At 33.4% G+C, this 25,864-nt stretch overlaps 1 protein-coding gene across 4 annotated transcripts in view; it reads right to left on the minus strand.

Annotated features, from left to right (window-relative positions):
• Positions 1–282: 282 nt before the first annotated feature.
• r (carbamoyl-phosphate synthetase 2, aspartate transcarbamylase, and dihydroorotase rudimentary) overlaps positions 283–25,864 on the minus strand; it is a 64,411-nt gene continuing 38,829 nt past the window's right edge. For 3 of the 4 annotated variants that reach the window (XM_089234876.1, XM_089234878.1, XM_089234877.1), the window contains exons 33-46: positions 24,844–24,959; positions 23,880–24,095; positions 22,370–22,489; positions 19,687–19,795; positions 18,725–18,880; positions 15,395–15,612; positions 14,675–14,752; positions 12,890–13,031; positions 12,674–12,744; positions 9,891–10,016; positions 8,055–8,210; positions 6,606–6,707; positions 5,195–5,289; positions 837–1,075 (exon numbers count right to left, since the gene is read on the minus strand). In XM_089234876.1, coding sequence (XP_089091002.1) covers positions 979–1,075; positions 5,195–5,289; positions 6,606–6,707; positions 8,055–8,210; positions 9,891–10,016; positions 12,674–12,744; positions 12,890–13,031; positions 14,675–14,752; positions 15,395–15,612; positions 18,725–18,880; positions 19,687–19,795; positions 22,370–22,489; positions 23,880–24,095; positions 24,844–24,959 — 1,802 coding nt within the window. In that variant the 3' untranslated portion in view covers positions 837–978. Of the gene's footprint in view, positions 1,076–5,194; positions 5,290–6,605; positions 6,708–8,054; positions 8,211–9,890; positions 10,017–12,673; positions 12,745–12,889; positions 13,032–14,674; positions 14,753–15,394; positions 15,613–18,724; positions 18,881–19,686; positions 19,796–22,369; positions 22,490–23,879; positions 24,096–24,843; positions 24,960–25,864 lie in introns of all 4 variants that reach the window. The other variant, XM_089234879.1, reaches the window with a different exon arrangement.

Genomic DNA, 25,864 nt, shown 5'->3' on the forward strand with positions numbered 1-25,864 from the left:
CGAACTAACCAATCCATCAAATAGAGATGATCCGAATTTCTTGACAAAAGTGTGTATGTGAATTGGTTAAAGTAGCCTATCATTTAATCTGGGTCCTGTTTGATACAAATGCAAAATTTGGCGACAATCAGTCTAAAATTGTAGCGGTTGTGGTGGCCGAAGATTCACTATACACACATTCCAACATGTACCGATTCGTTAGAAGTTCCGCAGAGGAATATGGACGAGGTGCATGTCTGGTTTATTAGAAACAAAAATTTTAACATAATAAAACACAAAACATTGTAATTTGTATTCAAAGAATTTATTGATCATTCAAATACCGTATTTTTTTGCATTAAAAAAATACACATGCAATGCCTACATCTCTAAAACCCTTTATTCCATATATTTCTTCCCCCTTATTATTATCACAGTTTGAGATTCGAGACCAAAATATACATTTAGTTTGATTCTTGAAAACCAAAATATACAAATACTGAAATCATAAATGAGAAACATGGAATAAAAAAAATATATTTTGATAACATCATAAAAATCTGGATTATGATCAAGTTTGATAATTGTTGGATCAATATTACACTTTACTAATCAATACTGATTAAAATAACTCAATTTGACAAATTTGTGATATTTTCACAAAAATTAATGCTGTTGCATCTGCAATAACCTTTTTACTAATTTCGCACCGAGGAACAATTTTATTGAGATTCTCCAATTGTGTTATTATAGAATCCTGATGCATCAAATGAACGAGTGTGAGAAATTTCCGTTTGTCAGAAAAAATTATGCTCTATGAAATTATAATAATCAGGCAGAAAAATCAAATATAATATTGGCACTAAAGAACTAAATATTTCATGATATAACACAAATCTCTCGATTGTGGTTATTATATATATATATTTTTTAAAGAGAACTTTAGCACTCTCTGTTTTGCAAGTCACTCTTAAATTATCACAGATCTTTCCCGCAGTGTTACAGAACAACAGATGCGAGCAATGCCATCCTTATGTACATGCCATATTCCGCCTGCCTGAAATATGCAGCTCTGGGATCATCATCAAACTCTGGGCTATAACAAAACAAAAGCAACATTTTTTTTTTTTTTTTTGTAATTACTTATAGCAATGACTTATGCCAGGGGTTCTCAAACCGTGAACCAAGGCGCTGCACCTTCAACCGTTTTTAGGGGTGCCCCGGAGCGGCGCCTCTGACAAAAGTTCCTCAAAGAGATTCTTTGTTGTACAACTCTGGGGAGCCGGCAGATCTCGTGGATAAGCATTTAGTAGGGGAAAATGCCACAGAGGGTGGAAAATATTTGAGAACCCCTGACTTCTGCTATAGACACAAGGTATGTTTGTGAAATAAGCAGTATTTTGGTATAAAACATTAGGCACAAAATAAGCTTATTTTCAAAAGGGAACATTTCCACTTTTCCATAATTTGTAGCAGAAGAATAAATTTTTTCTTTGGAATGGACTGCTTTACAAAAGTAGAAAATAGCCCAACAGGTAGCATAAGGGAGTTTTATAAGAATATTTAAATATGTTACGTTTCTTGATAAACATTCAAGGGAATTGTCTACATTCAAATTTTTGGAAATGAAATTTTGAAAGAAAATTAGTGGAAATGTTAAATTTTGATCAAAATTAGAAATTTCCAGGCCACCTGTTGATTCCAAAAGGTTTCATCTAGCCAAGTAAGGTGCCCTTACTTCTCTCTTGTGAATATAAACATAAAAAAACACAATCATTCTACAATGGAACCTCCTATAACAGACTTTCCCGTTAGTGAACAAATGACACATTTTTGAATTACATCGATAGAGGTCAATGTATTTTGCTATCCAATAACACACACTCCTCATTAGCGAACAAAATTTTCTGTCCTATGGGTATCTGAGAGGTTCTACTATAGAATGTGACTTTGAAAGTGCTTCTGAAAAATGTGCTGTTTTGAAAAAAAAAATCCCTTAACCCTAATAGGACAACCACTCTTACAGTACAGTGTTTGAATTTTCAGTGCTGCCTGCCATCTATATTTCAAATTGTAAGCAAAAGGTAATGATTGTTAAGTGTACCGTTGTAAGTCTGCTGCTCTCTGTGACAAGACTTTACAACAGGGAGATTGGCTTGCATTCGCTCTCGAAGTTGAAAAACACAGAAAACAAACTTCAGCTGACCACCTCACGATGCAGATCACTTTGGTGACCACTACAGTGGCAGGGATTTTGAGCTATGGCTGATGACTCAAACTTGATTCTCAGGGACTTCCGACATGGGTCATACAAATACACTTACAGTCCTGTTATAAATGCACTTATTGCATCACTGGTTCCACTAATTTCAAAAGACAAACTCTCCCACAGGTCACGAAGGTAATCTTTTTGATGATTTTTGGTCACAAATGTGAGAAAGGTTAATAACCCTTCATAGAGCAGTGATAACACTTGGTTTTAGCAAAATCTGCGAAACCCTGACTAAAACTTCAGAACAAAAAAAATATAATCCAAAATCTCAACCTTTTAAATTAAAAATTTTCGTTCTCGAGTTTGTTTTCTTTCCTTTCACAAGAACTTTCCCATGACTTTTATCAAATATTTGCACATTTTCCTGACTTTTGCCAAATATTTTACATTTTCCTTGACCAATTTTTATTTCTAACTTTTCCAGATTTGCCTTTACTTTCTAAGTCACTAGGAACCCTGTAATAACAGGTGATACACATCATCTTTGTCACATCAAAGTGCTGACCAGCCAGAATTTCTACATGTGGAGGAATAAGAGGTGGCGCCAGTCTGGGCAGTGATTTTGCAGCTTTGAGGCAACAACTTATCCCTATGTCTTGTTTGAGTTTTGATGATGCCAAAAAGTTGTGTTTTGCTTTCCATCACTCTAACAGCAAAAATATAACTACTGAAGCCCTGTTTAGACCAGTCGACACATAGAGAACAATCAGTAGAAGCAACAGATACACATGACCTAACCTGTCTCTCAAATGACCAGGTGATAAAAGATTTAAATGTGTCACATCTATGCTCATATAAGGGTACTGCCAAATTACGTTGGAAGAGGCCTGTATCACTGGTGTCCTCCTAGAGATTTCCATCACAATACACAATTTTTTGAGGGGGGGGGGGGGCAACCTCAAACACTGACAGCACTGCTCTATGAGGAGAGAATTGATAATTTAATTTCTGATGTAGCAAGTGCTTATATAGAATATTTTACTTTCAGTTTTTGCACCAAATCGGTACTTACTTTCTAAACACACTTCAAATAATATATATATATATATATATATTTTAATTAATCATTGTTACACAAGTTGATTCCATAATTCCCTTTACAACCCATGACTGACAAACCATCCATCCTAGAGGCATATCTCCAATTAGGAAAAGCATCCAAATAAAGTATAGACCTCAGATATGTCATTCATGTTGCACAGGGGGTGTTGTATAGTTATTAAAACAAAAAAGTCAACATTTTAATATGGACACCTTGTTCACAAAACCCTATTAGAAAGTTGTTCCAAAGTCTTTCTTGCAGCCAGCAAATAAAATTCCACATTTCTAAGTGCAATATTCACTGAAATATTTGAATTAAAAAATTGGAGGAAGTTGGGAAAGGACAGCTTAAATAAGGGAAAGAAGTATCTGTTAGTTTTTGCTGTTTCTTCCAATTTTTTTCTCCAATTTTCAATTCAAATATCTCAGCAAATATTGCACTTAGAAACATAGAATTTTTTTTGTTCGTATCAGGAGAGGACACAAGGCTACAACTTTCTAGTTGGGTTTGTGGCGACAGGGTGCCTGTATAAAAAGTTAATTTTTGCATTTTAATAACTATGCAGCCCCTTGCAACATGAATGCCGTATTCAAGTTCTATATGTTACCTGTAAACTTTTTTCTAATTTGGAGTATGCCTCTGGCATGGGCGGAGATAGGTGTGGGTACCCTCTCCCCAGCGTCAAAGGTGGAGTTGACTGATCTAACGTATATGTGTATATATGAATTGAGATTATCTCCACATAGCTGCCAACTTTTGAAAATGAAAATTCAGGAGATTTTCGCATGGACCCATATTTTATAGTAAAACCACTCCCTAATAAATACAAAAGGGATTTTCCCAAATAAAATAGGGATTTTCCACACATGGAAGTTAAACCCTCTGGAATAAAATTCCTAAGCAAAAAACAAGTGAAATTGGAGGCCAAAACTTCAATTGTGATTTAAAATATTTATATATTGTGTTCAATCAGAAACGATGTGAACAAACATTCTGCGCGAATGACTCCAAAATCATCGGAAGATGAAGGGAAAAAGCGTCAATTTTTGAAGAACACTGACTTTTTGTGATGCTTGATGTTTTTTTGATTTCACATGGGTGATGATGGCAATCTTTCCACCATGGCCGATGTTTACATCCTTAACACAACACAGCTTGTACAAAAAGAAAAAGTCTGCCTTTTTCTGGAACGTTTGATGAAAGGAAATTCATCGGTATAAGTATCTTTAAAATTGATAAAATATTTTTTTTGCTTACCGATATTCATATGTTTTGTTATTGCACGTACGTTACTTGCTTACTCTTAACAAAAGAGGAAATTTTGACTGCATGCATGTCACTATAACCTTTAATTATTATCCAGGACTATCGGCTGCTAAGCTATTTCCCTGCACGATAAGACAAACAACTTTTCTTGTTACCATCAGAGGGTTTGTAAAACTTCCTTAAAATAAGGAATTTCCTACAATTCCCCCATTTACGACGCATGACATTTCGAAAGGGAAAAAAAGAGGCAAAAGACTTTTTGCCCCACAAAAAATTAAAAAGCTGGGATTCTTTTTAAATGAAGTACAGAATTTTTAGGGACAATTAGGGATTTTTTGTGATTTTCGTAAAAATTTGGGAGATTTAAGAACTTGTCGAGAGATGAAGATAAAATTTGGGAGACTTGGCAGCTATAGCTATGTCTTCCTTGTGCCCCCCCCCCACCCTCCCGACTTTCAAGTCTATCTCCACCTATGGCCTTAAAAACTTACTAATAAAGGTTCAGCAAGGGGAATTATAAAATCTCCTTGTATATTAATTAATAGCTATATTGCTGGGAAGCTTTTAAAAGAAAATATGATGTATATAAAACAAAGGTAAAAATTAAATTCAGAATCAAATAATATAATACTGACCTGATCTCATCAACTCTTGGCAATGGATGCATGACAATCATTTTCTTCTTTGCTTTGGTCATCACCTGTGGAGTCACCACATAATGGCCACATGCCTAGGAGAAAAAAGAATTTTATGTATAGCAGAAACTTTGTTGTCCGACCCCGTTTATCTGTAATTCTCAAATTAGTCTACGTTAGACACATTAATTTTGCATGACTCTCATTCTTTAAAAGTTTGAATTGTCCACCTTCATTTCTTTCTGAGATTAACACTAATTTGGTTTTTAACCCTTAGACTAGAAAAATAAGCAGGTGCACCCAGGGGTGGGATTCAGCTGGTGTGCACAAGTTCGGTGGAACTAATACCAAACTTGTTCTTTGAGTTTAGCATAACCAGATGTTGACACCTGTAACTAAGTAAGTGAGTGACTCACCCTGCCTAGTAAGTTGGCAAGTGAAAAGATTTTAACAGCTGATTTGCTAACTATACAGTGGATCTCACCTATAGTTTTTCACAGAAGTGTCATGAAAAAGCATTGTAAGTGGGGAAACGCTTTAAATGGGAAACAAGAGAATTATATACTTAGAGACCACACACGAAAATAAGTTGTACTATGTGGGAAAATGTTATAAGTGGGAACATTATAAGTGGGATCGACTGTAGTTGTTAACTCTGGTGTTTCTAAAACTTTTTCTACCCGTGACTCTCTTGCTATAACATTTATCTGTGACTTCGCATAATAGTCTAAAAAAACTACTTCAAAGCACTAAATAGGCAACTGTCGACGTTGATAGCTTACTGCAATGCTTTCGGCTGGGAAGTGTGATCCACACTTTGAGAAACACTGAATTACTTAAATCCCACCACTAGATACACATAAGAGGAACTTTTGTTTCCACTAATTGTGATTCTGTGGCTTACCAATTTTTTACTCTGCAGAGAGCATGCAGGTCAACAACAAGATACTTACATAACACAGAAAATTCAAGTGTTTACCAGCTTTACTTCAAAATATAGAAGACAAATAGCAGCACAAGTAAGAGCAAGAAACGAGTATTATTCTGACAACATAAATACGTTAAGGCCATACATAAACTCAGAACACACATCTCGGCATGTACCATTTCATTAGAAATTCCATAGAGGAATGCACATGAGGTGCGTGTATGGTTAAGTAGTAGCAGTAGATCAATTTTATCATCTATGAGTAATGGGAGCAATTTGAAGGTAGAACCAAAAAGTTAGAATTTCATTTCGTTCTTTTGATAGCCTCACCAGAATAAAACACCTAACAAGTAACCTACTGCTCTCAATTGCACATTATGCATTAAAAACAAAAAAATTTACGAAAAAAGAAATTACGTGACATGATCACTAATGAGAAGAATATAGGATTAAAGTGATGTTCCAGACTTTTGGCTTACAGACCTTCTTGTACTCTTCTTCATTGTCGAATCTCTCTCGTTGGATCCTTGTCATATACAGTACATCAGTATGTAATAAGGCTTCTTCTAAGGATGAAAACTCCACCTACATAAAAAAAAAATTGTTTCATCATAAGTAAAACATTCTAGCAAATAACTTATACTGAAGGACATGCTCAATATCACCAATCCATACATCCGCAAAGTTTTTATAACTACCATAAATTCTCCGTTATAGAGCTGCAGCTTACATACTTGAATTTCTTTTTTGGTTTTATGGCCTATTTCATAACTATTTCTTCTCTCATTGCCATTTTCCAACTACAGAACAGTCTCAATAATTTGAGTCTCTTTAAGGTTCTTGATAATCTGAGGTGCTGGAATTTTTCAAAATTCCTTCCACCAAGAACGAGTTTTGTTTAATTTTGTCTCATTGTTCATCCTACGAACACGAGTAGTTCCAGTTTGAAGGGATCTTGACAGGGATTGAAAGGGTCTTAATACATAGAAGAGTTGATCCACTTTGCCCAAGAATATTTAGAAGACACCAACGAATAAGGCAAATACACAAAAAAAAAAAAAAAATCTTAATACATAGACTAAAGTCTTCAATATATTGGGATCCGGGATCTTTGAGGCATCAAACTTCAACCCCACCCTGAGCTGGAGCCTCCCTTATAAAGGAGATATGAGCCTTGGAAGTTTTTAAATGAATTAAGCGGTTGAATTAAGAGCAACTGGATGGAAACATCTCAAGACGTTCAATCAGCAACTGTGGTAAACGCCCCCCCCCCCATGAGTAGAAGAAAATTATTTGAATATATCAATAGACAAAAAATGAGTTTTTGTCTACCTGAGCTCGATACTTATTTTATGTTTTAACTTGGCAACAATTAACTCCAAATGTTCACTGATTTGCGTTAAAAACTCCGCTTTTTTTTTCCCAAGGCGGCTTTCTTTGGATTTTTTGCACATGCAACTGCTTTTATATATATATGAGATATTTGAATTTGGAAATCACTGAAAATGAAGAAAAGAACTGCACATAATGGGCAAGTTCATTTTATGCTTCATATGCTGTTCTTTTCTTCATGTTCAACGATTTTTGAAATCAAATATGTTAACGAATATTGCACTTAAAAACATGGGATATTTTGTGGGCGAAGGAGAGACAGGGCAACAATTTTTTAATTGGGTTTTTTGAGGACAGGGTGCATATAAGAAGTAAATTCTCCTATTTTAATAACTATACAAACCCTTGCAATATGAATGACAAATCTGAAGTCTACACATTATTTAGATACTTTTTCCAATTTAATGTATGCTTCTAGGATCAATGGTTCGCAAGTTATCTCTGAATAAAGGTACTTTCCTATGCACCCTGTATATACTTGTACATATATTCTTTCACTACCTTGACAGGAGGGGGAGGGGAAAAAATGCATTTTCGAACCTGTTGAATTCCTTTGGAATGAACATACTTCACCAGATATTCAGGCATCTTGAGATTCGAAGGAGAAACATAGAAAAGGCGAACTTCATAATGGGTAAGCAGACGTGCCAAAGAATGTGCAGTTCTTCCATGCTTAAGATCACCAACCAGGGTAATCTACAAAAAACATAAGTTAAAATTAGAATGTAATCAAACTGTAAAGAATTTGTGGGCAGTGTATTATATATTTAGTTATTTTTGACATACAGTCAGACCCCCATATAACAAACTCTAATTTAATGAATTTTTCTCTGGAATTCTGATGAAAATAAAGATCAAACCCCTATTTAATGAATAAAACCTTGATACAACACATTTTTTTGCTAACTGTCCTTAATTTTCTTTTCTGTTTCTTGTCACCTAAAACCACAATCCAAAATAAGGGAGAGAAGGAGTTGGTTTCTTTTTGAGTAAAGGAGGTCATAAAGTCATTTAGAGTGTGCTTGGGAAGGTTTCAGTGGCCAATTGGTGTACACCAATACCATGAAACATTGTACTGTCTGCATCTTTAGGTTTCAGAAAGCTACTTCAAGTTTGTGCTCTGTCTTGACATGCAAAGAATGTCAGGTCATCTAAAGAGAACGTGTTTTCGGTAAGAGAAAAATTGGCATTTGTGACAAAATTTCATAAAAGTGTTGGACATGCCAAACAAACTATCCATCAAGCAGTGTTTTCATGCATCCTGACTTTATTCTCAAGTTTATATATACATAGTTTCAATTGTTGTTCGAAATAAGTTGTAGGAGCAGCTCCAAAGTAAGCAGCTTTAAAAATTTTATATTTTTAATGTCAGTTTTTATATTTTTATATTATATATTGGGTTGCTGTATTAAAATTATATTTGGCATCCATATATTTTTTTATGGGCATCTTTGTATCAGCCATATCAGGCAATTTGCCTGTAGTGGTATTTGTATTCGAAGAATTCAAATCCAACCAAAAATGTTTCACATTCAAATTCATTCATCTATTATATTTTTATGTATGTATGTTTGAATGACCGAATACACCCCACTTCACATCTCAGGCAGTGCTCTTGAAGGATGAGTTTTAACCGGAAATTTATTAGATTAACCACAACACAAGGTCACATTTTATACAATTATAAATAATAAACCTCAATCATAAATCACTATGAAACTATAAAAAGTCATCACTATAAAAGTTTCTATAAACTAATCCTCAAAACATTGAGCTCATGAAAACAGTGTCTTCACTGTCATCAAATATATATATACAGGGTACTGCAGTACCTACTCCACCAAACACCAACTCTGGCCATATCGCTATATTGCAATTTACTGCCATTAGTGAGATGGGTTGGAAGTGAAGGCGATGTCTATCTGTGGTCGCCTCGAGTTCGTTAGGGAAAATATCTTATCGATATCCTTCCTTGGGTTCGAACCCGGGACCCAGACAACAACCTTCACGATGGTAGACGAGCATCTTACCACACATGCCACTCGGGCACGGTACTGCAGTACCTATCAACTGATTTGAATTGACAACCAAATCAGAATGACGTGATCATGCGTGGTACACCTGAGAGCTAGAAGTACCAATATCAACTCCACACTGAGCAAAGACAGCCACAGAAAAAATAAAAGCAGAAGTACCAATATGTGCCAACCAAATAATAGAATACTCTCATTCTCCAAATTCAACGTATCTTTTAAAAATTATAATAATTAGACATTACAATAAGTATAAATTTTCATGTGAGATTGCATGATCATGAAACATTGAGATTAGATTTATTCTCTACAAAAAAAGATAAAATAATATAAAACTTCCTACCGTGAGTTTATTGACAGAACCAAGTTCTTCCCTGATGGTGAAAACATCGAGTAGAGCTTGCGTTGGGTGCTCTCCAGTCCCATCGCCACCATTTATAACAGGTTTGGTGGAAACTTTACTAGCAAGCTAAGCGATAATGGAAGTTAAAAAAAAATGCATAGGTTAGGAAATATGCACACTCCAATTTTTTTTTTCAATAATAAGAAAAAATTATTACTGTATTTACTAGAATCTAACATATATGCCCCCTCAATTTAATACCTTTTTTTTTTTCTCTCAGCAGAGGAACATTCTTCATATTTCTCAGTAATATTACCCCTTGCCTAATCTGCACCTAAACATTTCAGTATAAGTAAAATTATATTTAAGTAAGTACAGTACTTGGTCTCAGAGAAATTCGAAATATCCCCCCCCCCCCATTCATTATATAATTCCTTTAAGGAATCTCAATTTTCATGACAATTAAAGGGTGAATTTTGCACTCTCTCAAGTCCAGCGCTGGGGCAACAGATGTGTCTGTTCCTCCCTAGTTGTAGCTCTGACCACATGTTCCGTTGATTCTGTATGTCTCATTTTGGGTCAATGGTGATTTTATTGTTGGCAAGATTTGAGAGTAGTAATGACAGGTAATTTAACATACTGGTTGACGGTGATTGGTGACTTGGCACTAATCGTGATGGCTTGCATGATGTCATATTTGCCTCATACAGAAAAAATATTTACAATGTTTCTCAAACATCCCTTTTATATATATAATTTTTTTTTTTCGTACTCAATTTGGATCCACACAAAAAAAAATCCCTAATTCTCGTTCTCCAAAGTTGAAAGCTATGGACCTTGTATAGCAATTAACATCAACTGTGACAGACTTGTGAGAGGGTCCCCTTTGCATTGCTTGGCCCTGGGGGCTCACAATGCTGTTGAAGTGTGACTGGAATGATTTGATTGGCTATTAGGAGGAGGAAAGCTGCAACTTGATTTTCTATATAAAGTAGATTTAATAATTCAATGGTAGAATATTTCACATTTGACCTAAGGTTGGTTTTAACTACATACTTTAAATTTTCATAAATTTTAGTGTTTAAATGTACATGTGAGTGTAGGTAAGCAGTAAAATATTTTGAAATATAACATTTTTTTCAAATAAAATTACATTCAATTTTATTTTAAATTTCAAAAAACTTCTCCTGCATAACCAGTAAAAAATATTTATGTTCTGAACATTATCACTACAGTTGCATTTGCACATCACACTTTTTATATTTTTCATTACCTCCATTACATAACAAATACCATTTCTACTTACAGATGTACCCCGTGGAAATGTACCACTTGTTACATTATTCCATGGCAAAATCTGACATACGCCGTCTTTTCCCTAATACCGTGATGATTGTTATTATTCTTAGCAAAAAAAAAAAAAAAATTCTGATTTCTGAAAAAATAAGGTTCTATAAGCTTTCCAGCTAATTTCAACAAAAAGTAAATTTTGGTTTTATGCATTTTTTCCACAAATCGACCAAGCATTCATTGATGTTGAGTAGAATGTTGTAGAAAATGTGCACTGGCAAATAAGTGATACTCGAATGAATTGCTTTCTAGCCATCTCATCAACACCACACTTTGTTTCGTTGTAAGACTCAATGGTTTCAGGAAATTTTTCCACACTTTAAGAATATATATATATATCCCAACATCCTAATGCACTGAACTTTGAAGAATATTTTCCTTTTTTCTCCACTCTAGAAAAAACTCAATGTAATGTCTCTCTTTATGTGTTATCAATTTTTTTTTCTTGTAAAAGGATCCTTGTGTTTCGAACTTCTCACAATATTTCTTTTTGATCTTATATTATTACAGACCAAGTAATTCTACACCTACCAGGGTAATATTATTCCGTTTCAGTTTTTCAGCAAGTACTGGTGAAGTAAAACAGTCATTAAGTGGTCACATTTCAACAGCTTAGAGATAAGATTCACAGTGATTTGCATTGCTACATTTTTGCCAGACTAGTATTTTTATTTCATTATTCGTTGGTCAGTAAGAGTGCTTTCAATTAGTCAAAGTGAGAGCATCTATTTTTGATGAAATTTGAGGTCATGATTCAAAAGAATATTTGCTGTGCATGCAATGAAAGTGTCTAGAACATAGCCAGTTAAACTGGCAGGTCAGGGTCCTTTTAGGTATAGCTAAAAATATATCAGCCCATTTTTTTTCAAGTTGATAGTTGGACAGTATAATGTTTCAGTAATTTTAGGAAAACTCATGAAATTTCAGCAATCTAAACAATCTGGTTCATTACAAAATTTGAATAAGAAGATTGTAAACTGTCAGAATGACTGGTGTGATCCTTCTAGTGTTAAACCATATAGTTATTTCCTATATTATAAATAAATTGTTCGAGAATTTTAATTGTTGTTTTTTTTTCGGCTAGACCAATCCAGTAATTCTGTAATTGTTAGGAAAGCTATGTTTAGAAATGGGTAGCCATGGAAAATGGCTACCTGTTTCTAAACATAGCCTTCTAAATGGAACACATTTTGTATTTGATACACAAAATGTGTTCTGAACTGAAAAAATTTAGGAAATCACTGCATTGGATCATATAAAAACTGTCATTTTATACCGCAACTTTGACAGTTATAAATTTTGCTCTTTTTTTTTTCTAACTATTAACACAAGTGATTTTAAACTGATGTAAAAATAATTCAATAATGTAGTTGAAAAGTAAAGCTATAATTGCTATTTCCCGAATGTGTATTCAAACTAATACAGGTACAAACCTTGGCTGCTCCAGACTTTGGATGCCTCAACACCAGAACATCACTATAACCAGACATCATAGTAATGGAGTCTGCAATTTAGAGATGGAGCAGAAAAAAATTCAATTATAATTTTTTTAAAATATTTGAAGGATATAAGAAATAAGTTACCAATACAGAGAACATCCAACAATAAATACTGGTTCAATCGAAAAATAAGTATCATGTAATAGATACCTTCCAGAGATTCCCCTTTTTTCACAGATGATGATGATTCATTCATGTAAATGACACCACCACCCAGTCGCTGCATTGCAGCTGCAAACGAGCAACTGGTGCGAGTGCTCACCTCATAAAAAATTAAAGCCATGACTTTGTCCTGAAATAGACAAATATTTAATAAGAATAAAAATTAATTGATGTTTTATAAATCGGGTTTACAACAAAATCTGTTTGATCGTTTCCCAGAACAAAACTCAAAAAATTTCTCTGGCTTTTTCTGATATGAAAGAACCATACGGTAAACTCCCACTAATCTGGCATATATCAGACAAGGGTGTGCTGGATTACAGAAATCGCTGGAAGTAGGAAAAAACATGTCTAAAAATAATATAAATTTCTACAGACATGCAGTGACATGTTTTTCTACATTCTACACTCAGCAAGAAGCTTGCCTAAAAATGTCAAATTCGATGGGCTGGAATAGCATATGGTCAGATTACAGAGAGAGTCTACTTGCAATTCAAAATACAAGTACAGTAAAACCCCTAAGTTGAACACCCACAATTCCATCAAAATAGGGGTCTTTAACATGTGGCCCTAAGAGCTATTTTTCATGGCCCGCCGATCATTTTCCAAAAATGGTTGAAAACATTGACAGACTATTCTAAAATTGATGAAAGAAATAATTCTAAAACTAATGAAAGAAATAATTCCAGAATAAATGAAAGAAATAATTTTGCAGAATTAATGAACGATTTTTTTAATTTGTGATAGAAATTGTTTCGCAATTGAAAAATGTATAATTATGTAATTGCATAACTATTGAAAGAGAGAAATCATTTCAAAATACATTAAGAAGGAAAATGGTTTCACAATTATTGAAATAAATAATTACAGAACCATTTGAAGTGATTTCAAATCAGAATTAATTAATTAATTAATTTTTAATCAGAAACTTTTTTCAGAATAGATGAAAAAAATGATTTTAGAACTAATCAAAATTGGTAACTAATAAAATAAATAATTTCAGAATAAATAAAAGTCTTCAATTATTTTTGCGGCTCTTTAACTCAAGGCTCTCATTGGCCCCCTTCTATTAAAATGCCAGCTGTAAATTACATGAGTAAACTTACTGAAAGTGTATGTGTGTGTATTTTCCTTACAATTATAAATAACTCAGTTTAAATTGACGGCCTGCGGTCATCGTGGAAAATTTCGATTTAGCACCAATGTCTGAAAGGTTGAAAATCCCTAGACTCTGTCCAAGTTGGAGGTGTGTCCAAGACATAGAGACACATAGTATGGACATTGTGTCATGAGATTATGATTGGCTTCATTGGAAACAATCCAATATACGGACGTGTCGAAACTGACAGGTTCTACTGTATTAACCCAGGACTGTAACTAGGATTTTTGCCGCCTGGGGCAAACATTAGTTTGCTACCCCAACAACTTAAATTAAATAATTATAAAATAGTGTTCTATGTTCCCACCTAAAACTACCACCCTCCTAAATTTTGCCACCCAAGACAGTTGCCCCCCCCCCTCTCCCGCCCCACCAATTACAACCATGTATTTTGGCCTTAAAATTTAATTTTTTAGAGATATTCTGTTTTCCCTCATCAAAGAATTTTTCAAATGTTCGCTAAATATTTTACATTTTCCAGGATCATTTTCCATCCTCCTAATTTTTGAAGTAATTTTTTGTTGCATTTCAAAAGAAAAAATTTGTGAACACAAAACTTAATTCATAAGATTAAAAATTAAATGAGCAAAACAGTAAATAAATGAATGACTCACCTTCAGTATGTGACTTAGCGACACGTTATATTTCACCATATCCCTGTACTTTTTGGCCAGTTGGAATATCTTATGCAGCTGTAAATAACAGAACAAGTTTCCACGTTAAAATACATCAAAGTATGAGAATCAAGTGGTCAAATTATTACATGCACCCAACTTTTGTAATCCAGAAATCTGTAGATTTCCTCAGGATGGGGTCAGACAAGTGCTGCACGATTTCTGCCATAGATACACAATCATCTGGCAACTCAAATTTCTTCTTCATCATGCAAAGCATATGTCAAAAATGACACACGGGCAGTTAACATTCGTAATTTTCCCGCTAATATTGAGAGGAAATCTATAATTTGTGGCTAAAATCGGGGTAAATTTATATTGATTCCAGAGAGTTGGCAGGTCTGCTTTTTACTTCAATACTTAGTATTTTGCAAACAATACATTAAAATACAAAAAACGCATTGAAAACCATTGAACGTGAGCAGAAACAGAAAATTGGTTTAATATACAACAGTTTGTTTAAAAGGTTATTCTGGTCATAATATATTTATTTACAATGCTAGACAAGCTTATTAACACTGTACACATATACACTGTATCACATGTAGGTAAATCAGCTCAATTAAAAGCTTATTGATTTAGCAACCTACTAAGCTCAATTATAAAATTGAATGAATCATTTCATTTGAAAATCATCAACAGGAAAGAAATACAATTCACCTCATTTCTAGAGAACTTATCAACTGTTATTATATGTTCTCCATGCATCTCGGGAACTGGATTAAGAACAGTTCTGAATGCAGAATTTCCATTCGCTGCAGCATAAGTAACTGAATGGATGCCTGGTTCGCCACTTTGGTTTGACAGTTTCAGCTCTTCATTTTTATGTTTTGTGACACCTGCCAGATCCAAATCATTGAATGTCTGTAAATGCATTTCTGAAAAAGACAGAGTATGTGAAAATTCCTTTGAAAAAGAACTACGTTTCTCATAGCATTAAAAAATGATTGCAAATGCTTAGAAAAAATGTTCAAGCAATTTTTAGTGGCATCAAGTTTTATTTCATTGTATGTGATGCTAAAAAACTTTTCTAGGCAAAATTCCATCGATGATAACTGAATTTTGTGACTGAAGGGATTTAAACTATTCCAGCAACATCTCCATCAGAAAGGTAATCGGGATGGCATATGCAGCACATATATAGACATGACCGCCCAGAGAGACCATCTTGGGATGGTTTGCGCTCTTTCCCAAAGGGATGGACGGTCTCGGAGAGCAGTACATATACAGTGTTTCTCAACCTTTCTGAAAACAAAGACCAGTAAAATGTCTGAAACAATATGACATGCCACTTGTGTCCCTATTCCAGGACATACTTGTAATTTTCATTGATCTGAATTTTATTCATACATTTGTCTGGTTTTTTCAACGATACTTATTTGAATGTGTAATTACTAAAGTTAAAGTAATTAATTACTAAGTTACTTTGTACTTATTAAAGCTGTAATACACACAGAATTTTCATAATATAAATTAAAATATGATAATTATGGCAAAAAACATATTCATCTTACATATTTGTCATGTTTAATATTTTTTCCGCAATTTTGATTATAATTGGTGATTGTTACTACATTTGGCAGTGTTTTTTTTTATCACAATTGAGACAATGTCCTGTATTATACAAATTATAATTTAAGGTCCTAGTTTACCATATTTTTCTCAATGAATTATGGTCCTCAGATCATTTGTATATTTTTTTTTCGTGAGATACGATACGTTTCTGTTCATTAAGATTTGCAGATAACTGCGATTTGTAGCAGCCCTTTATTTCTGCACCCCTTCAGCAATTTTAGCAGTAACAAGCAAATTGCATTTTAAGCAATAATTGAAATTTTTGGAAAAATTTAGTGATACCCCTTATATTTAAGATAGCATTACCTGCATTCTCCCAAATGATGAACCTGAATATGTTGGTATAATTCTATTTGAACCCATATGAATATTACCAATATCAATTATAAATAAATGAAGCAAAGAATTTTATCAAGTCTGCCTTCAGACCATAGGTTGAGAAACGCTGCGATAACACAATTAAAACTTTTTATTTGACCAAAGATAAAATCTCAAAACAAAAACAATCAGAATTTCTTTCAGACTTCAAAATTTTTGGTAGATTTGTTGGATAGTCTATGATACAATACCCCGATATAACAAAAACTCAGATTAAATTTAAATAAAACTCAAACCCCTATTAAACAAATAAAAATCCTCCATATAATGAATTATTTTCGAACTATACCAAATTTTTTTCTTATTACTCAAACCACAATCCAAAGATTTTTCTTTCCAGGATTTCACCTTTTCTTTCACTTCAAACCAGCGAGCTGATTCCCAAAATAATGATAAGGAATGATGTCTTTCAGATATGATTGGGGTTTCAGTTTATTCTTGGTAGACCACCAAATAGAAAGCATGGTTCAAAACCCAAGGTGGATATATTGAGCATGAATAGGATGATTCATCTAGCAAAGGTACCACATGCCACTGAACTTTCATAAATTGTTTTTCTCTAAAATTTAATACATAGGAAAAGCATATGATGAATTATGAAGAGTCTGAAGTGTGAACTTCAGCGTTTTTTGAGCCATGAGAAATCTCTCTACAACTCTCTGACTTAGAAAACTTTAATATTGATAGTCATGTACAAAAAAATACATGGAATTTAAAGAAAGGGCCAAATGGTCAATCAAACCTATGGTCTACGAAATAGAGGTGATCTACAAAGATAAGAAAGATGATTCGGATGTAGACTAAAAAATATTATCCTAATTATGTAAAAATTATTCACAGACGTAAACAATATTAACATGGGTGCAAATGAAACAAACCCAAATACTGTATGTTGTTGATTCATCAAATTATTTGATATTTTACTAGTCTTTGGGATCTGTACATTGAAAATATTTATCAGATATTTGTACATAGATTTTGCATTATATTGTTGAAATAGTGATGAAATGGAATGTGTAAGTAGTAATTAAATTTCAGAGTTCATTAGATGCAATTCATGCATAATGTAATATTATAAATACTGTATGTGTTAAATTTCAAGCCACAGACAAAACCATAATGTAATGTAAGTTAAATGTTAACATGTATACAAACAAAGCAACTGTGCAGTACAGTACAATAGCATGAACAAAACAAACACGTGCACAATAACATTGAATAAGAAATCAAAGCTCCAGGATGAGGAGTTATATACATACACAAATATAGTACTACTACACTTTGACCTTAGCCAAAAGGTCAGGAAGCGATAATATATAGTAGTACTGGGTTTGTATGAAATTAACCAGGTATTTAAAGCTATGATACAAAAATATCAGATTGCAGGTAATAAATGAACAAATAAAGCAAAAAATATATATATATTCTGCACAATCTAAACATATTTTTTTAAACCATGAAATATAACATTATAATTGACAACCAAAATCATGATTATACTAGATGCGAACACCATGATACAAAGTTTATTCCCAAAAATCATCAGCAAAATGTCTGAAAATTTTTTGCAAAATTGTGCTTTAAAATAAACACCAGCAGCCTACTGAAATTCAAATTTCATCCCAGTTTCAATTTGTCATTATCTTTATAAAACGTTGAATAATTTTTAAAAACTGCTGAGCAGTTACTAAAATTTATAAATAAATTAAAAATCTAGGTTCCCAGTTTGATTCACAGTAAAAGAAATTCAAAAAAGATCAAAACTTGAAAGTTCAAAAGTTAGTGATTCACTTCCAGCAACTGAAAAAACTGTAGTATTAGTAATCTTCTCATGTGCAATAAATAATTAGAAATAAAAAAGCAGCAATCACTGGAGAACGTTAGCAAGAAGCATGCCAGGGTTAAACTTGTCACAATGAACGAGTATAAAAATTAGTAATTTCTCTCGTCCATGGGCAATAGCATGAACAACCAACACGAGTGCATGCACAGTCGGACAGCAGAGTGCAAGTATCTGCAGACAATTCGGAGACTTACTGTTGCCCCATTTAACACGAAAGTCTCCACCACCACCATACATAAGAACTTTACCACCATCCATGCAAGTTGAAGTCTCATTGTCATACTGTGCAACAGAAGACATCTGGTTAGGTACAAGTCCACCAGCATTGCGTATGTGATTAGAAATCCCAGCTTGTAATAATGAGAAAATACTCTGTTATCAAAACATTGAAAATAAAAAGAAACGAAAGAGCATATGATGTATACAGAGGGATAAGCAAAACTACAATGAATTCTTTTTTCATTATTATTACAGTCAGACCCATCGAAGACGAACACTGTATGAGACGAAACTTGTCTTCAACGGAATCAAAGATAGTCCCATCAATAATTAGTGCTTTGATGCGCACTTTTACAAAAAAGAAACTTGTCTAAAATTAAATACATTTTATTACCAGATGTGTCCTATTCCCCATCCAAGACAGACATCAGAATGGTAAAACGAAATACAGCAAAACCACTCTTAATGGTCACCATTGTTTTCCAACCAAAATATTACTTTTTTTATTTCAACACTCTTCAAAAACAAATCCTCCCCTCCTTTGAAGTTTTTTTTTTTTTTTTTTGCCCCAGAAGTTTTGTTGTATTATTTTGGTCTTTTGATGTTCCGTTTCATACAGGTTTCACTTTATTAAACAGATCTATACTTATCAGACATACTTTTATGTGCTTATTAATAGACATCATAATACAGTTGAAGCTCAATTTTACAAACCCCAGGTCCATTTATGAACTGCACGGTTTCACAAACCAATCTTCTGGTCCCAAACAATATACTAATCCTTTAAACATCTTTCTCATCTATGAACTTATGATTTTAAGAACTGTTTTTCACGGCCATGCAGGTTCGTAACAATAAGTGCAAATGTAATAGTAAGCTGAGCCAATATAAAAAAAATTCCCATTTGGTATGGGCCAAAAGAACACAAATATTTTACCTGAGCTTGCAACTGGGACTACAATATCGGCACTGGGAACTTGCAAACTCACATGGTCATCTGTGAATATTATAGGTCCAGGTGTGAGCCTGTTCATAATAGGTGATGACTGAAAAAAGACAACAGATACAAGTGATGAAGTGGTAATTAAAATACCAGCCACAGCATAATTAAACAGCATGCTCCAATCAACAAAATATTGGAAATTTATTTTTAGAAAATTTTTTATTTGCAGTAAAGTTTTTCATAAAAATGACTAATCATTACCTCTAACTTCTTTCTAAATAAAAGTTTATAACTCAAATAAAGCTGCACTAAAAAAAGAAAATTCCTTTATGCTAGATATTGATGTAGCACCATCATCTGGTTGCAGCTACTGTGCAGGCTTTTCTGTGCCCCACCGCATACCAATTAGACAATACTTTGATGACTCAGCTAATGAAGATGATTCATTCCAGAATCATGTTCATTAGCCATTTTGATTTTATGAAAAATTGTTTAACCTATTTCAGGTACTATCCAAAATTTAAAGATAAGTTTCTCTTTAAAATACCAAGGAGCACTATAAAAAAAAAATAAAGATTAAAATTAACAGCTTCAAAATTGGGTAATTGAAATTTACAGGAAGATTAAATATTGAAGGTGTCTTTTTATTTTGCACTATAAAATATAACCTAGTTGAATTTGAAGGTTCCTGAAATCCATTTGTGATTTGGTCAGCTCATTTCTGTATCTGGTACATGCAGATAGAAAAGATGAGCTCCTAGAATACCCAGACTGTTCAGTTTGATGCTAAGAGTCTTGCACTGAGAAAATGCGTGCCTTGAAAACATAGGCAATTCTATTCTTTTTCTTTTAATGCATTTACTATTAGCTGAATCTTTCATTTTACAGGAAGCAGTTCAAAAACTTTCAGAGAGAACTAAAGTATATCTGGATAAAGATTCTGAAGTAGACATGAGTTAATCAGGCTACTACAGTAATTCTGATGATGATTGGCAATAAAATTAAGCTCACGACATGACTTTTATGTTAGCATGTGCATCCATGTCAACAAAAATGTTCAGTAGCCGATCTGCATTCATTAGCTGAGGCAGAAATATCATTAGCCAAAAAATTTGTAAGCTGAGACATTCATTAGCTAAGTAATAAAAATTTAAAATAAAAATTAACTTCACATTCAAATTCACATATAATTAAGATTGTCTTTCTATTTTTAGTTCTTTTAATGCATAGCTTCCATGAATGAATTGTAGTCACACACACACACACACATTTTGTATCACCTATATATAAAAAATAACATGTCATGAATGATTCATCATCTCGCTGAAGCTATAATTATGATATTTAAGCAGTAGTTTCATTTCATTATGTAAAGACTCACTAGGAAGGGATTTTTCAAAAATTTACACTTAATGGGGTTCAAAGATTTCAGAGAGATATCATGCTGAGCCGAAACCATTGAAGCTAAAAAATATGAAATTTGGTTAGTAGTTTTATTTTGTAATGTAGAAACTCACTAATTAGGGATTTTTCAAAATTCAACATCCAAGGGGAATATAAGTTGGAGGGGGGGGGGATTGTTCAAAGGTTATACGGGGTATATTGTCGCTGAACCCAAATCACTGAAGCTATAAATATTAAATTTGGTCAGTATTTATGTTTCATGATATATATATACTATTAGTACCAAACCATACATGCACCTCACTCACATTCCTCTGCAGAACTTCTAATGAATTGGTACATTTTGAAATGTGTGTATGTGTCGCAAACGTATGTGAAGTTTGTTTCTGTTTAATGCTTGTTATGTGTAGTGCTGAAATTGGTCATCAATTTTTTTAACTCTGAGTGAAGTGTAGTGATTGAGTAACTTTATCGTTGTAGACCAGTTGCTCTCCGTGGTGAGACTTTTTGATAGGGAGATCAACTCTCGTTCATACCTCAAAGTTGGGAACCACAGAAAACCAACTTCAGCTGACCACAACTGTGGCAACAGCAGGGTTCGAACCTGGTTCCTCACAATGAGAGTCTGTCCCCATGACCACTCAACCATCATAGCAGCTCTATACAAATACAACGCCACAACAGGCAAAATGCCCAACGAGGTGGCTGAGAACTCTAATATTGAGACTCACCAAGATGGGATTTCTGAAAATTCAACACTCCGTCTCAAGGGGGTTTAAATGATGTATGGGGTAAATCATCGCCTAGAAATTTTTAGATTGACACATCCATGCGAGCAAAGCAGTAAGTAACAGCCAGTTCCATATAAAGTTTGACTGTCCATTTTCTAGAATTTGCCATAGAAACAAATGTCACTACTAGAAAATTAGCCAAACTGAGTTCAATTGAATGCATTGTACTATGCTTATTGATTGTTGTATGAGTATTAATATTGTAAAAGTTTAGAAGAAATTATAGATTACTTTCAAATGAGAAAGTTTGCTTCCAGATAATATTTTTTTATGATGCGATTAACTTTCAGAAACAAATCAAACTCAGTGGTCGAAACACTGCTGCATCTTTGCATTTTCGTAAACAATAACTCAATAACAAAAGAAAAAACTGTTTGAGTGTCGAACAAGCATTAAATTGATAAGGATTTCACAAAAAGCATTTTTGAATGCCTTTCAAAAATTTAAGTCAAAGTCATAATTTTTTGCTGGAATGTTTTTACCGCAGACATCTGAAGAATTCCTGGTGAAGTTGATGCGAAACGTAAAGGAGAGCCAGCAACTTCTTTGCTTTCCAGATGTAGTGGTATAATATTTTGCCCAAAGCCTGGAGGTGCCAAAACCTAAAGCAACATAAGTTATATACATTAGAAAAATAAACATGGTAAAAAAATTTTGTTCTCAAAATTGTAACACAAAAAATTACATTGATATTGATATTTGAAGGACCGGACACACCCCTTCCCATTTCAAGGAGATATCAAAGCATTCCCAAAAGATGGGTGCATCAGGAATTTTATTAAACGAGTATAAGGAATTCTATAAAAATTTGTATAACAGAATAACAAGTCCGATTACAGGAGTATAAATCAATGAAATAATTATGATGAATTGTGGCCTAAGAATCGAAGCCTAAATTGATATTGTAGCGTCCTTGGCACGTCTGAACTCGATAACTAAAGTTCCGTTGGTGGCAGTCCGTTCGCGTTTGTTGGATGTCACAAGTTATAGTTGTGTAAGCTGTACAATGACAAATTGATGTCATGTTTGTGTCACATGGAGTCCTGGTTCAAGTCAGCCAATATTCGGACACCCAGGTGTTTTAGCTCGTTCTAGGCACACATTTCTGTTCCATAAGTATCCTACATCTTAATTCTCTTGGGCAAATAGGAGAATTTCATCATTTCCGAAGCTACATTGACTCAACTACTCATGTGGCTTTTACATAGACAAAAAAAATTACATTAAAACGTGTCTTTAACGGAACCTGTATCAAGCAGAAACCAGTCTTCAATGGAAAAAAAATCTGTCTAGTGATTGTGATGCCAAAATAGACATTTAAAAACCTGGATTAAACGGAACCTGCCTAATGTGGAAACAGAAAGGAAAATTGGACCCTGTTAATGGAAAATTTCATGCAATCACTAGTGTTTCGCAACCAATAGACCAAGGGATCATACAAAATGTTAAAAAGTGCTCTACGAAAACTTTTTTATGCAATCTCTGCTTGGCAATCTGAGTTCTACATCATCCTCTCTTAGATTAGCAAAAACTGTTTCCGTACTTGATGCTGTGGTTTTAAAAATGCCATACGTAGTGAAGAAGTGTATGCAGCAGAATGTATAATATATCATAATATATGCATGTATATGTTGCTTAAAAGACTATTTCACGTACAGTATTTATACTATTTATACATACACAATCAAATGTTAGTTATAAAAACTTCCAAGGAATCAAGAATTTGTTTCATCTATAATCTGGAGGTTCAATTAACCAGAGATCTAATTAAAAGAACATCCTGTAGAGCAGGACGAAAACATTTTGTTATATCTAAATGGTTTGCAAAAAGCCCTAAGTTTGCTATAGTAAGTTTTAGCTGTAATTCAAAACTTTTACACAGAAAAATGCTACTAATCATCTCATTCATCTGCCAATTATGATTATTCTACATACCTTTACTCCAATGAGTGTTTTAAATAATCATTGATGCTGGGAACAAAGTCTACTTACTTGGCCATCTACAAATGCAGTTTCTCCTCTTAGAACAACTCTTCTAACTTGACCTTTCACTTTCTGACCAGCAAATGGAGTCCAGCCTGCCTTGGAAAATGGTAGAGCAGATGGAATTACCCACTCTTCATCCATGTCTACCTCAATGTAAGTATCTTTTTGCTCTGGTAAACCAAATATTTTTCTTGGGTTTTCATACAGCTTCGCAACAAGATCCTAGATTAAAAAGAAAAATATATACTTGTATATCAAAATTACTATGAACTGAATAATATTCTGTTCATAAGAGAACTTCCCCACAGATCTACTAATGCACCTAATAAATTCACACAAGCACAACTTTTAAAGCATCCTGGCAATTTATAATCAGTGAATCAACTCTTACCTTTAAAATAAGATGCACAATAGTAAGTAGAAAACACACACACAATGAAAAGAGTGGACAAAATCAGCTGGGCAAAAAAAAAAAAAGGCTTATTATGCTTAATTATACAAGCAAGCATAAAAAAATGCATGATTATAAGATTGTGCGTATAAAGTAATACATGCCCTAGGCATGTATTACTTTAAGATGGGCATGTAAAATTTTGGAGATTCTTCCTGCAACAGCCAAACCTTTAATAAACCATTCTTTCTGCCCAACTAATTTATTTCCACTTTGTGTTCCACTACCTACTGTTAAGGAACAAAATTTTTGGTCTCATGGGTACTCATTATCGAGAAGTTCTACTGTAAATGAGACAGATCAATTTGGGTTTGTGAAACCATTCACACAGAATGTATGAACATGAATCAAATGAACAACAAATTTATAAAACATCTGGTGTTTTCATATGGAGTGATTTCACTGCAAGCAAACTCCAGTTTAAGCCAAGTTATATAGGTGATATGGGATTTGATGAATCAAAAACAAAAGTTCAAAATTTACATCAGAAAAAAAAAAGAACAAAATAATTGTATTTACTTTAATGGTGAGCTTTCCTTCATTCACTGCCGTGAGCAATAAAGGCAGCATTGTCTCTAACCCTGGGAAACCTGGAGGTGCATTTTCACCCATTTTTTCCTCCAAGGTATGAGGAGCTATGAATGAATTGCATGTAATTAACAACATTATTTTAATATAAAATCAATAATGACAAAAGCTAAATTAAGTGTTATTAAGTTATGTCTTTTTTATATTCTCAATTTTCTGAGAATTATAGACAAATATAAGGGAAGTCATGTTTTGACATCAACAGCATAAACTTGTAATAAAAAATAGCTAAAATTAATAAATTGAAAAAAGAAACACACTAATGATGAATGATGCATTTTTGAAAGACTGAAATGAGATATGCCAATATTTTGTCATGGCAACACATAGTCAAATCTCAATAAGTTTAATGTGGAGCATCCGACAAAAAACTTAGTGTTGTCGTTAGTTTGACTTATCGGAAATTCTGAATTCAGAATAGGGAAAAGATTTATTAAAATAACAGTGCTGTTTACAAATATCACATTAGTAATATGTGTCAAACTGATGAGGAAATTTGAAAAAATAAATTTAATCATGTATAATTATTAAATGAGCAATATTTAGTAATAAGCTGAATGTGTGCATACTATATTATGGAAACAAATGCATGCATTCATGATACTCATATAAATGAAAAGGATTTTAAATTCAAAAGTTTATACAAAATTATTTTCTATCAAAAAAAAAAGTAATTTTTAGTTGTCCTTCTTTCGTGAGAAAGTCATTCACTTTCTGCAAGTAGGAATCCATTAAATAAATCTGCTAAATTTTATTGTTAAATGCTATTTTTTATATTTCTCTCATTCACGAAAACTTTGATTCAAAGGAAAAAAAGACTTCAAGTCAAGGAAAAATTTTAACACTAAAAATACGGGAAAAGTTCTAGAGCAGAGTGAAAACTTAGACTTGAGACAGAGTGAAAACAGATATTTGAGTTATCAGAGTTCGGCTTATTGCAAATTGACTGTTC

The sequence above is a fragment of the Pholcus phalangioides genome, unplaced genomic scaffold, assembly GCF_987345545.1.
Source record: "Pholcus phalangioides strain wild (caught in Gottingen) unplaced genomic scaffold, Ppha-v1.0 ptg000008l_1, whole genome shotgun sequence".
NCBI classification, from domain to species: domain Eukaryota; kingdom Metazoa; phylum Arthropoda; class Arachnida; order Araneae; family Pholcidae; genus Pholcus; species Pholcus phalangioides.